Source organism: Arachis ipaensis, chromosome B10, assembly GCF_000816755.2.
Source record: "Arachis ipaensis cultivar K30076 chromosome B10, Araip1.1, whole genome shotgun sequence".
NCBI classification, from domain to species: Eukaryota; Viridiplantae; Streptophyta; class Magnoliopsida; order Fabales; family Fabaceae; genus Arachis; species Arachis ipaensis.
This window is the reverse complement of record NC_029794.2, coordinates 131,473,902-131,486,970: the sequence shown is the minus strand read 5'-3', so window position 1 is coordinate 131,486,970 and position 13,069 is coordinate 131,473,902. Positions and strand designations below refer to the sequence as shown.

Genomic DNA, 13,069 nt, shown 5'->3' with positions numbered 1-13,069 from the left:
TATCCTTTAACTTGGCAAGTCAAATACTAATTCGTCACGGATTTGAGCTCCATTTAAGGGTTTGTCGCTGGCCAATGTGTAACAACCTCCCTTCACCCCTTCTAGAAACAAAATTAAATTTGAAATTTGAAAATCAGTTAGGAGATGAGCTTAAAATTTTGAATTTATGGATAGGAATCTAGTAATCACCCTCCGTTTCAAATTAAAATTATCCCAACCACCCTATCCCCAAATGTATATAAATAGGGGTGTACCTATAGGTAGAAAATCACTCCTTTCAAACACTAATCCTCTCCCTTCTCTCTCTACAAAAAATATATTCGGTGTGCAAACACAAGAGACAAGCTCAAAGAAGCGTTAGGAAAAGAGTAGGAAATTATGTTTTTCTTACTTTTATGTTGGCATGTAGTATGCTCTAATTTATTTCCTTCCATCCATGCATGGCTGCCATCTTTTATGTGTCTTATGGCATTAATTATCCTTTACTCATCTTTCATCCACATTGATCATGATTATCTATTATATCATTCATGCCCTCTTCATCCATTAATATATATCCCATATTTTTCTATGTGTATTTACATGACTTTTTATACCATCATATTATTATTCCTTTAATGTTGAGAGTACATGCCTTTTTTTTTTATGTCTTGTTCAATGTACCCTATTCTATTGCATGCAACTAAATGACCTCTTACATCATTATGTTATTATTACTCCTTTAATTTAATGTCAAGGATTACTCCTTTAATTTAATGTCAAGGGTACATGCTTTCTTATAATATTTTATTCGAGTATTTAATATACCCCATTCTTACTATGTGCACTTAGATTATATTTTATACATTATATTATTAATATATTCTTAGGGTCAAGAGTACATGTTTCCTTATAATTGTTTTATTCAACTAATTAATATCCCCTACTTTATTACGTGAAATTATATGAACTTTTATACTATCGAATTAATAATATTTCTTTGAGTTAAGAGTACATGCCCTCTTATAACTATTTTATTCAACTATTTAAAATATCCTATTTTTTATAATGTACATTTATATGATATTTTATACATTATATTATTAATATTCCTCTAGGGTCGAGAGTACCTACTTTCTTATAATATCTTATTCAACATGCTCATTTTATCATGGTATATGTCCCTCCTCTTGCATGATCTATTCTTGCATGAATCTCTTCTTGTGTATGCCTAAACAACCCTAATTGTAAATTAAATGAGGGAATGATCCTTCGATAAGGGAAGGTGACCCCAAAGACAAGATATCGAGATGATTCCTCGGTAAGGGAGGGTGATCGATCGAGATGATCCTTCGGTAAGGGAAGGTGATCACCAAGACATTCGAGATAAGAACCTTCGGTAAGAGAATGTGACTCTAATTTTATACCGGTTTGAGCTCAATACCTTCCATGAAAGTTATAAGTTAAGAAAGGATAAAGTATAAATGAAAGTTTGATTTTTATTATGTTTTTTTTAAGATTTATTTATGATTATGTTGATGTTACATAAGATGTTATCCTTCTATTTTTTTTCTATGATCTTTCCTTTTTACCTATATGTTTTATGCTTTACAAGAGGTTCATATTATATGCCATATCGTACGACCTTTTTTAAAATCTCGCACGTGGGCTGGAGATAGATATGGAGGTGTTGCATAGCACTCCTACTGATACTTTAAGTTCTCATCCTTTTTCTTTTCTCATACTGTCTCCAGAGAAACATGGCACAGCGAATAGAGACGACGTAGTGCCCTCGAGGGTAACTTCTGAATATAACCCCTCGAAGCACGCGTGGGTAGTTACGACCACTACTACCGTGCTCCAAACTATCTACTTAGGTTGAGAGTTCGTGGAAAGAAAACCACAGCTGACCGTCGTAACCTTCCTAGATAAGAACGCTTCAGCATTCAAGAAACAGTCATCTGAAGTGATGCATCTCGAATTAAATTCCGAGACAGAGGAAGAGAAATCCAACAACCCTGACCAGGAGGAAGACACCATAGAGGAGGATTCAGAGGAGGAGTTGAACCCTTGCGGAAGTCCAAAGGTGGAATACATATTCTATTCCCCCACTTCAGCACCCCGTCGAGTCTTAGTTCATCCCACACAACGGAATCGGATCTTCACTGCACGAAAAGGTGTCAGAGAAAAACCACTGGTACCTCGATTCATAAATAACTAAACGGTCCTGATCAAGGATAGGATAGGACACAAGTATGGGAGCCTCTTCGACGAAATTAGTTAGGACGTATTAGTTTTTTTTTCTTTTGTTATAATTACCTCTAAGCATTTTATTTTGAACCGTACTCATGAGAAAGTTCTTATTTCATATTTATTATAATCAATTCCATCGTTTTAGTGCTACTCATTTTCCTCTTCACGCGCACTTCCTCCTTCCTTGCATAACGATTAAGTTCATTCTCTTTTTCTATCGAATGTGGCACCTTATTTAAAGACCTTCAAAGATAGGAAAAGGAGGATTTAAAGACCTTCAAAGATAGGAAAAGGAGGAAGTGCCACACTCGATAGAAAAAGAGAATGAACTTAATCGTTATGCAAGGAATGAGGAAGTGCGCATGAAGAGAAAAACGAGTAGCACTAAAACGATGGAATTGAATATAATAAATATGAAATAAGAACTTTCCCATGAGTACGGTTCAAAATAAAATACTTAGAGGTAATTATAACAAAAGAAAAAGAAACTAATACGTCCTAACTAATTTCGTCGAAGAGGCTCCCATACTTGTGTTCTATCCTATCCTTGATCGGGACCCTTCAGTTATTCATGAATCGAGGTACCAGTGGTTTTCCTCCAACACCTTTTTCGCGCAGTAAAGATTCGATTCCGTTGTGTGGGATGAACTAAGACTCGACGGGGTGCCGAAGTGGGGGAATAGGGTACGTATTCCACCTTTGGACTTCCGCAAGGGTTCAACTCCTCCTCTGGATCCTCTTCCATGGTGTCTTCCTCCTGGCCAGGGCTGTTGGATTCCTCTTCCTTCGTATCGGAATCTGATTCGAGATGCATCACTTTAGATAACCGTTTCTTGAATGCTAAAGCGTTCTTATCTAGGAAGGTTACGACGGGCAGCTGCGGTTTTCTTTCCACGAACTCTCGACCTAAGTAGATAGTTTGGAGCACGATAGTAGTGGTCGTAACTACCCACGCGTGCTTCGAGGGGTTATATTCAGAAGTTACCCTCAGGGGCACTACGTCGTCTCTATTCGCTGTGCCATGTTCCTCTGGAGACAGTATGAGAAAAGAAAAGGGATGAGAACTTAAAGTCTCAGTAGGAGTGCTATGCAACACCTCCATATCTATCTCCAGCCCACGTGCCGGATTTTAAAAAATGTCGTACGATATGGCATATAATATGAACATCTTGTAAAACATATAGGTAAAAAGGAAAGATCATAGAAAAAAATAGAAGGATAATATCTTATGTAACATCAACATAATCATAAATAAATCTTAAAAAAACATAATAAAAATCAAACTTTCATTTATACTTTCTCCTTTTTTAACTTATAACTTTCATGAAAGGTATTGAGCTCAAACCGGTATAAAATGAAAGTCTTCTTCCCTTACCGAAGGTTCTTATCTCGAATGTCTTGGCGATCACCTTCCCTTACCGAATGATCATCTCGATCGATCACCCTCCCTTACCGAGGAATCATCTCGATATCTTGTCTTTGAGGGTCACCTTCCTTTACCGAAAGAACATTCCCTCAATTTAATTTACAATTAGGGTTGTTTAGGCATATACAAGAAGAGATTCATGCAAGAATAGATCATGCAAGAGGAGGGACATATACCATGATAAAATGAGCATGTTGAATAAGATATTATAAGAAAGTAGGTACTCTCGGCCTAGAGGGATATTAATAATATAATGTATAAAATATCATATAAATGTACATTATAAAAAATAGGATATTTTAAATAGTTGAATAAAATAGTTATAAGAGGGCATTTACTCTTAACTCAAAGAAATATTATTAATCCAATGATATAAAAGTTCATATAATTCAACGTAATAAAATAGTGGATATTAATTAGTTGAATAAAACAATTATAAGGAAACATGTACTCTTGACCTAAGAATATATTAATAATATAATGTATAAAATATAATCTAAGTGCATATAGTAAGAATGTGATATATTAAATACTCGAATAAAATATTATAAGAAAGCATGTACTCTTGACCTTAAATTAAAGGAGTAATAATAACATAATGATGTAAGAGGTCATTTAGTTGCATGCAATAGAATAGGGTACATTGAACAAGACATAAAAAAAAGGCATGTACTCTCAACATTAAAGGAATAATAATATGATGGTATAAAAGCCATGTAAATGCATATAGAAAAATATGGGATATATATTAATGGATGAAGAGGGCATGAATGATATAATAGATAATCATGATCAATGTGGATGAAAGATGAGTAAAGGATAATTAATGTCATAAGACACATGAAAGATGGTAGCCATGCATGGATGGAAGGAAATAAAATAGAGCATACTACATGCCAACATAAAAGTAAGAAAAGTATAATTTCCTACTTGAGTAAAATATCATTTTTGTCCCCAACGTTTGGGGTAAATCTTATTTGTATCCTTAACGTTTAAATCGTCCTATTTGTATCCTTAACGTTTATAAAAGTGATTCAATGTTATCATACTATTAATTATACTAACAAATCAGATTATATTTTTCAATTATTCTCACTTGGATGTATTCATTCTCAATTAGGTCTCACTTGGATGTGTTCGATTTTAATATTATACCCACTATTTGTGTTTAGATTCAATTATGTCCTTAGAAAAGTGAATTATGTAAATGTTGTAGGAATTAGTTTCAACATTTGATGAGCTATTTTTCGGAGTAGATCATCGATTCTATCCCAGACATTTGTATTCTAACTTCAAGAAGAGATTTTTAAAACTCAAACTAAAGCGCTCATGATGTGTAATTGACGGTAGGATAACATTGAATCACTTTTACAAACGTTAGGGATACAAATAGGACGATTTAAACGTTATGGACACAAATAGAATTTACCCCAAACGTTGGAGACAAAAACGATACTTTACTCTTCCCTACTCTTTTCCTAACGCTTCTTTGAGCTTGCCTCTTGTGTTAGCACACTGAATATATTTTTTGTAGAGAGAAGGGAGGGAATTAGTGTTTGAGAGGAGTGATTTTCTACCTATATGTGCACCCCTATTTATATACATTTGGGGATAGAGTGGTTGGGATAATTTTAATTTCTAACGGAGGGTGGTTACTAGATTCCTATCCATAAGTTCAAAATTCTAAGCCCATCTCCTAACTGATTTTCAAATTTCGAATTTAATTTTGTTTCTAGAAGGGGTGAAGGGAGGTTGTTACACAATAAGTTGCTGCATGTACAAGGCGAGATTTGAACTCTTGACACTTCTACTTTAATGAATAACGAAAAAAGTGAGATATAACGAAAAAAGTGAGATATAACCTTCAAAAGTTCAAAAAGTTACATCTGATGACTTTAACCTTAACTTTTTAGAACGAGATCTTGAAAAACGGCTTTAAATTTGGCAATATCACCCAAATCAGAGAGATGAGATTAGACGAGCTTATCTTAAATGAGGTCCATATAAAAAAATTAGATTTTTTTATTTAATCATTTATTCAATATTCTCACCTTTTTAAATGCATATTTGATTTTAGATTTTTAAAAGAAGGAAAAATGAGCTGCTTGCACGACGTGTAAGTAACTGCATATAATAAATCAAAACAAATAAATTTTCCAACTGGAAGATGATTAGATGAAAGAAAGTTAAGAAACTACTTACCAGCTTAGTATTTGGGTAAACTAAAATTAGTTTTTTTTTATTTAAATAAAATAAATTCATTATTTACTTAAATAAATCAATTTATAATTTTTTAAATTATTTAGTTATAATTTTGTTGACACAAAAAAAATTATATTTATACTGTAAAATACCCAATTTAATCTTTGATTTTTTTTAAATTGATTAGTTCCTGTGTTAAAAAAATAATATTATTTTTTTTATACAGGTCTAATTGAATTGAATTAAATATCTTTTTATTAAGTATTTTATTATCTTTTGAGATAATTGTGAAGGATTATTTTAGATTTTTTCGTAATAAAAATGCAAATGAATATTGAAAAGAATGAAAGCTGTACTAACAGTGTTTTATTTATTTATTTATAAAGGGACACTGAGAAATGATGATAGAGTCAGTTGATCGAAACCAACGCACACAACCATTTCCTATTTCTGAAAGTTGTTGCTTTTCATCTTCTTTTTTTTTTATTTCTCTCTTTCACATTTCCCTTTTCTCTGCAAAACTTCAATCTTTCCAGTAATTCGAAGCATTATAACGGTTTGTTCTTCTTCTTCTTTTCGAATCTTTTATTTGTATTGATTCTGTGTATTATTTATTCACAATGCTTTAGGATTTGGGTGCCTCATTTGTCTTCTCGTTTTCGTGCCCTAGCTTTGATGGTTTTTCTCATTGGAGTGAATTACCGCAGAATTTTTGTTCTTTTCTGCCTGATTTAAAGCAATTAGCTTTCTGACTTGGTGTAGAATAAATGTAATTGTGTGGTGAATGAAATCGTTTGAGCTAAAAGTCTGAACAAATGTAATTGTTAGTTTCCCTAATTTTAGTGCTTTTAGTGCTTCTGTTTGAAGTTGAATTGGAAAACTGAAGTTTATACCATGAGAGGAAATTAAAAGTCTCCGGGAACACATCATGTTACTCAATTTGGAAATTGGGAGATTAATTCCTATGCTTATAATTGAATGAAGAATGAATGATAAAATAAATAAAGGAAAAAGAAAAGAAAAGAAAAGAAATTTTCAGTTCAATCATATTGTTTTTGTTGTTTTTTAGCTACATTTTCTTTCTTGTTAGGTATTAGTTTTTAGACGTACAGCTCCAATGGTTGCTATCTTTCTAATGTGGGAACTTAGCAAACTGTAATGTTTTCTTGACATGAAAAAAAAAGGTAAATTATAATATTGTATGCTACTAAGTACTATTAGAGATACTATTGGAATAGCTAGCTAATTAGGGTGTATCTAACTTGTTTTGGTACCTTCTCATTATCATTGGCAAATTCCAAGTCTGCTTTTCGCTCATTTACTCGCAATTTTTTTTCCTTTAATCTGTTACCATGAATTTCAAAGCTTAGGTTTATTCTGATTATTCCATATGTGAAGTTTAAGTTATGTACTTTAAAAGAAAATACAGGAAAATGGATTTGCGGGCAAGTTGATTATTTTGTCTGTCAATATATTTGGTGAAAAAAAATGGCATAATGTTTTTCGCCTTTATTTTCAGGTTTTCTTTGTCACAATGTTTAGTTAAGCGAGTGATATCGTTTTACTTTTCATTTGAGAGAGCACATTTCTCGTTTTTTAATGGAAAAGAAAAGATTAGATGACCATGAGGCAGCAACAATTTCTTCGCCCAGGTCATTGGATAGATTCGGGTTTCTTGTAAGGCCAGATGCGAGTACTTCTGATGGTTTAGTGAAGAGTAGATCAGCTCAATTTGAAAGGTAGCTTGTTTTTCTCCCATAAGCCTTTTTACTTATGTTCTTTCTTTTTGGTTTTAATGTAAGCATGAATCAGCATCAACATGGCTAAGGATTTTGCCTTTACTGTCATTTATCTTTCATCAGAATTAGGGAGGACAGAAGAGTTAGAAAATGGAGGAAGATGATTGGGGTTGGTGGAAGCGACTGGAAACATTATCTTAGGAAAAAGCCTCATGTTGTTAAAAGGCGTATAAGAAAAGGAATTCCTGATTGCTTAAGGGGCCTTGTTTGGCAGTTGATATCTGGAAGTAGAGACCTGTTACTGATGAATCCTGGAGTTTATGAGGTAATCGAGTTAATTTATTCAATGAAAAGTTGTTGTACTGTATTGTGCAGTACCATCTCTGCTTGTCAAAATGTTGTCTTGTTAGATTTCTCTATTAATCCAATTAATATGAATTGAAGTCATGTTAACATGACAGTATGCTTGTTGCAGCAACTAGTCATATATGAGACATCCGCCTCAGAACTGGATATAATTCGAGACATTTCTCGGACCTTCCCCTCACATGTATTCTTCCAACAAAGGCATGGACCTGGGCAACGTTCACTTTACAATGTTCTAAAAGCTTATTCTGTCTTTGACAGAGATGTAGGATATGTTCAGGTATTAAATATTAACCCATTGCTCATTTTCTGCTTGTTCCAAAATTAAATTCATAATATTGATCATCTTAAAAAATCCAGGGGATGGGGTTTTTAGCAGGTCTTTTACTTCTCTATATGAGCGAGGAGGATGCGTTTTGGTTGTTGGTGGCATTGCTGAAAGGAGCTGTTCATGCCCCAATGGAGGGGTTGTATCTGGTACATATTTTGTTCTGAATGTGTGTCTTGCTCACAGTCTTTATGAAGTTTTCTATAAGCCATAAGGAAAGTACTAGATGTATATTTACGTGGTTGTTACCATGAACTCTTTGACAAGATGTCTCTAATCAACATGGCTGCTGTTATTTTAAATGCAGACAGGATTGCCTCTGGTACAACAATACCTTTTCCAGTTTGAACACTTGGTCCAAGAGCATCTACCGAAGTTGGGTGAACATTTTGCCCAAGAAATGATAAATCCTAGCATGTATGCTAGCCAGTGGTTCATAACCGTATTTTCATATTCTTTTCCATTTCATTTGGCTCTTCGAATTTGGGATGTTTTTCTCTTTGAGGTATGCAGCGCTTGCCTTTACAAAAACTATTTATTGATGGGAAAAATGATCTACACTGACGGAAATCTCATCCATCCAGGGTGTTAAAATTGTTTTCAAAGTTGGGTTGGCCCTATTAAAGTACTGCCATGACGACTTGGTGAGTGTCACACGACCTTGTGATTTGTGTTTTTATGAATCAAAGCAAATTTTAGCTCATAGTTCAGTTAATCCGTTTGTCAGGTTAAATTGCCTTTTGAGAAACTGATACATGCCTTGAAGAACTTCCCTCAGGATGCAATGAATCCAGATATATTATTGCCTCTGGCTTATTCAATAAAGGTTCTCATTCCTTCTTTGCATTTTGGTTTGTTCACTTTTCCTGCTGTTCTGACTCAAATATGCATGTTTTCTTTCATTATCTTGGACTTATAGCAGGAGATAATCAATTCCTTCACTTGTCAACTTCTACATGCATTTGTCAAAGTTACTTTAAAATTGCACATTACACTGTTTATTTCTGTTAAATTTCTTATATACTGGTTTTACTTCTCACATCAAAATCATAATACTGATACAAGCTCAAAAGTCGGTCTTGTTCCAAAATAACAAACTAGGTTCAATGTATACGTCAAAATTATTGTCTCCACATAGTTCTTGAAACATTCCAAGCACAGAAGATTTTACCATATGAAACCTAGTTTTTCTTGACTATCATTTTCGTGATGTTCCTTAGTTCAGAATTGGGAAAATGTTTGTCAATGTCTAAAATGCAGCGTAAAGATACTAAGATAGAGTTTGCTTTGAATACATTCTTAATTTGGCAGTTTCCATGTCGACCTAGTAATATATCGAGAAATTTCAGTATCTTGATTGACACCATGATGCATAATGTTTTGACTTCAAGCTTCTTTCCTTTTTTTCAATCAGATATCGAGGCGTTTAGAGGAACTGAGACAAGAGTATGAGAAGAAGAATGGAAAGATTACTCAATCCCGAGAACTTACAGAAGAGCAAACGGTTCAACGCCTATAGAGCAACTGATGCGAGAATATAAGTGGAAGGGATAGAATTGAACTGAAAATTATTTGGAAGGTAATACTGCCCATGAGGTTTCCCTTGCATTCTGGGAACTAAGAGAATGATAAGAATCATTCTATATTGTAACCGTATGTTACATACTATGTACATATATATATGTATCAGATGTTTATCATTTTTCAGTGTTCAGTGTTAGTGTTATGGAGCTTCGAATATGGAAGCCTATTGTCTATCTTTTCACTGATATGAATCGCTTTCCTAGTTTTGTTTCAGATCTGCAAAGTTGAAATTGTAATAGTAGTTGTGTCTCGTTGTAAAAGGAGATGGATTCTGATGTTGATAGTGTGAAGTTGGAATTTAATATTTATGAAATTCTTTTCTTTTTTTTTCATGATGTCTGTCAAAATGGTAACATACAAATTTGTCATGCAATGTTTGATGTGCTATAAAAATGCTTTCTGGAGCACATTAATGTATGCTCAATATATAATTATGATCAAACATTAACATTAAAAAAGTTAGGGTACCGTTGCAGTTTCAAAAATTATGTAATTTAGATCTTAGTTATGGGAGGAAGGTAAGAGAAGGAAGAACAAGAACAATAACAATAATAAGGGCAAAACACTAAGATAAGCCAAGGAGAAGCAAAATTTACGTAGATCAGCCAAATAGAAAACTGATTCAGGAATCTACCATTGCACAAAATCATGTAGTTCGAATCAGGTGATTTCGAACTAGGTTTGAATGTAATTCGAAACAAGGTGGTTCAAATTACTTGAGCACGTAAACATTGCATAATTCGAATTGCATGGATTCGAATTACAATTACACAAATCGAACCAAGCTTATTCGAATTAGCTTGTGAGACGAAAAAGTGAATAATTCGAACCTAGCTGATTCGAATTATTCTTGTTTGGCCACTAGTAGTAATTCGAATTGACCTGTTTCGAATTACACTAGATTTGGCTATAAAAGGAGTTCGAATTCACCCCATTCGAACCACTTTTTCACTCTCAGACCCCACCAAATTCCAGAGAAAACGACCCAGATTCGCTCCGACAAAGGCTCAAGCAGGATATTTAGCTGATGGGGGACGATCCAGGTAGACTATATCGGTTGAATGGAGTGGCTCATATTGTCGGAGTCGTCAACGACGAGGTTAGTAGTTAATTTTTTTTGCTAGTGGTTCATTTTTGTGGTTCTGCATGTGGTTTTTGTTGGCAGTATTGCATGTGGTTTATTGAAGTGGTTTTATTGGCGGTTTTGTTGGTAGTTTATATTAGTGGTTTACGTTAGTGGTTTTGTGTATGGTATTGTTAGTGATTTTTGTTTAGTGGATTTGCATGTGAGATTGTTAGTGGCTTTGGATGTGGTTTATGTCAGTGGTTTACGTTAGCGATTTTTGTTAGTGGTTTTTGTTAGTGGTATTGCGTGCGGTTGATTTTAGTGGTTTTGTATGCAGTGTTGTTGATGGTATATGTTAGCGGTCTATGTTGGTGGTCTTGGAAGTGGTTTATTTAGTGGTTTTGTATGCGGTTTATGTTAGTGGTTTCGCATGCGATTTTTGTAAGTGGATTTGCACATTGTTTATGTATGCGGTTTATGTTAGCGGTTTATGCATGCGATTTTGCTAGTGGTTTATTATATTGCCTTTGTATGTGGTTTTTGATAGTGGTTTTCATAAGTGGTTTATGTTGTTAGTTGTTTTTGTTAGTGGTTTTGTAAGTGGTTCTAATTATGCGGTACAAAGTCACCGTGAAGCACCTCGCCGTCTTCAAGTTGGCCTCGATACACTTCACTAGGTGTTGACTGAATTGTTGTCCAGTACCCAGCTGGGCCTCAGCCTCTCTCCCCTTGCGGACAAATAGTTCGGCCAACCTTCCGTATGTTGCCTTCACCAGCGAGCACACAGGGAAGTTTCTGACCCCCTTGAGGATTGAGTTAACACACTCAGAGATATTTGTCGTCATGTGCCCGAATCTCCGACCCTCATCACAATGCTGCGTCCACAATGAATACTCAATCCAGTTCGCCACTCACACATGGCAAGGTCTTCAGACCGCAGAATATCAAACCAGTAATCGAACTCTACCTCGATCTTAGCATACGCTGCATTCACAAGAAGCCTCCTTGCGTCTTTGCCCTTGAAGGTTAGGGCGAAATTTGCTTCTACATGTCGAATGCAGAATGCACGATATGCAGCTGGAGGTAGCCATCCTCCGTTGGGAGCCTCAAGTGCGGCCTTGATGCCGTTATGCCTGTTCGATATAACCAGCAGACCCGGTTGCGGTGTCACGTGCTGACGCAGGTGGGAGAGAAAGAAGGACCAGGACTCGGCATTCTCACCCTCGACTAGTGCGAATGCAACAGGCAGAATGTTGGAGTCCCGTCCTGTGCAATCGTGACAAGCAACGTTCCCCCATACTTGCCATACAGATGGGTGCCGTCAATACTAACCAACGGCTTGCAATGACGGAATGCCTCGATACATGGTAGAAACGTCAAGAACAATCGATGAAAATAAGTTTGAGACTCGTCCAGCTGTCCCCCAACTCGAACAGGGCTCGTCCTAAGGACTGCAACAGTACCAGGCATCGTCAACTGAACTCCTAACACCCACCTAGGGAGCTCGTTGTACAACTCATCCCAATCACCATAGACGAGGGCAACAGCCTTCTGCTTCGCCAACCATACCCTCCTGTACGTCGGCCTAAACCCAAAGTGTGCGGCCGTGGAATTTAGGAGCACCTTGATGCTGACGGATGCATCAGCCCTAACCATTGGCATAATGAAGGCCGAGATCACATGATAATCCAAACTCCTGTGGTCGCTGGAGATGGAATTCGCGAGACACGTATGCGGTCCATTATACCGTTTGACCTCCCAAATGCCCTTGCGCTGCCGGAGACTCAGCCGAATCAACCATGTGCACCCATTCTCAAACTCAAAACACTTGCCCACATACCGTCGATAGTCAGACTCCACTACCTTGTACTGTACCCCTCGTCGGATGCTGTAAGTCTTGACACTTAACACGGCCTCATCTTTATCCTAAAATTACTGACCAACCTGAAACTCTGTCAGACCTGCAGACCCTTCCGCATCTCTAGTGCCAAATCCAGCAGCCTCCCCAGGAATCCCCTCCTGCCTCATGGCATCCAAGTCCAAAGATGAAAAATGTGGAGGGTACTGTTGTGTGCCAGAGCTAGAACCACCTCCCGCCCTTGCAGGCTCACTCACTCCAATATCAT

The 13,069-nt window shown here is 35.9% G+C and overlaps 1 protein-coding gene across 1 annotated transcript; it reads left to right on the top strand.

The window, feature by feature from the left end:
- On the top strand, positions 6,249–10,209 carry LOC107623957 (ecotropic viral integration site 5 protein homolog). The gene is made up of 9 exons (XM_016326369.2): positions 6,249–6,416; positions 7,380–7,599; positions 7,723–7,924; positions 8,075–8,245; positions 8,326–8,442; positions 8,601–8,798; positions 8,878–8,937; positions 9,021–9,119; positions 9,708–10,209. Exons 2-9 carry the CDS (start codon positions 7,460–7,462, stop codon positions 9,810–9,812), a joined length of 1,092 nt encoding a protein of 363 aa, XP_016181855.1. The 5' UTR covers positions 6,249–6,416; positions 7,380–7,459; the 3' UTR covers positions 9,813–10,209.

Coding starts and splice junctions, on each gene's coding strand:
- LOC107623957 (XM_016326369.2), top strand. CDS start 7,460: ATGGAAAAGAAAAGATTAGATGACCATGAGGCAGCAACAATTTCTTCG. Junction 8,799..8,877: donor GGGATGTTTTTCTCTTTGAG/GTATGCAGCGCT, acceptor TCATCCATCCAG/GGTGTTAAAATTGTTTTCAA. Junction 8,938..9,020: donor AGTACTGCCATGACGACTTG/GTGAGTGTCACA, acceptor TCCGTTTGTCAG/GTTAAATTGCCTTTTGAGAA.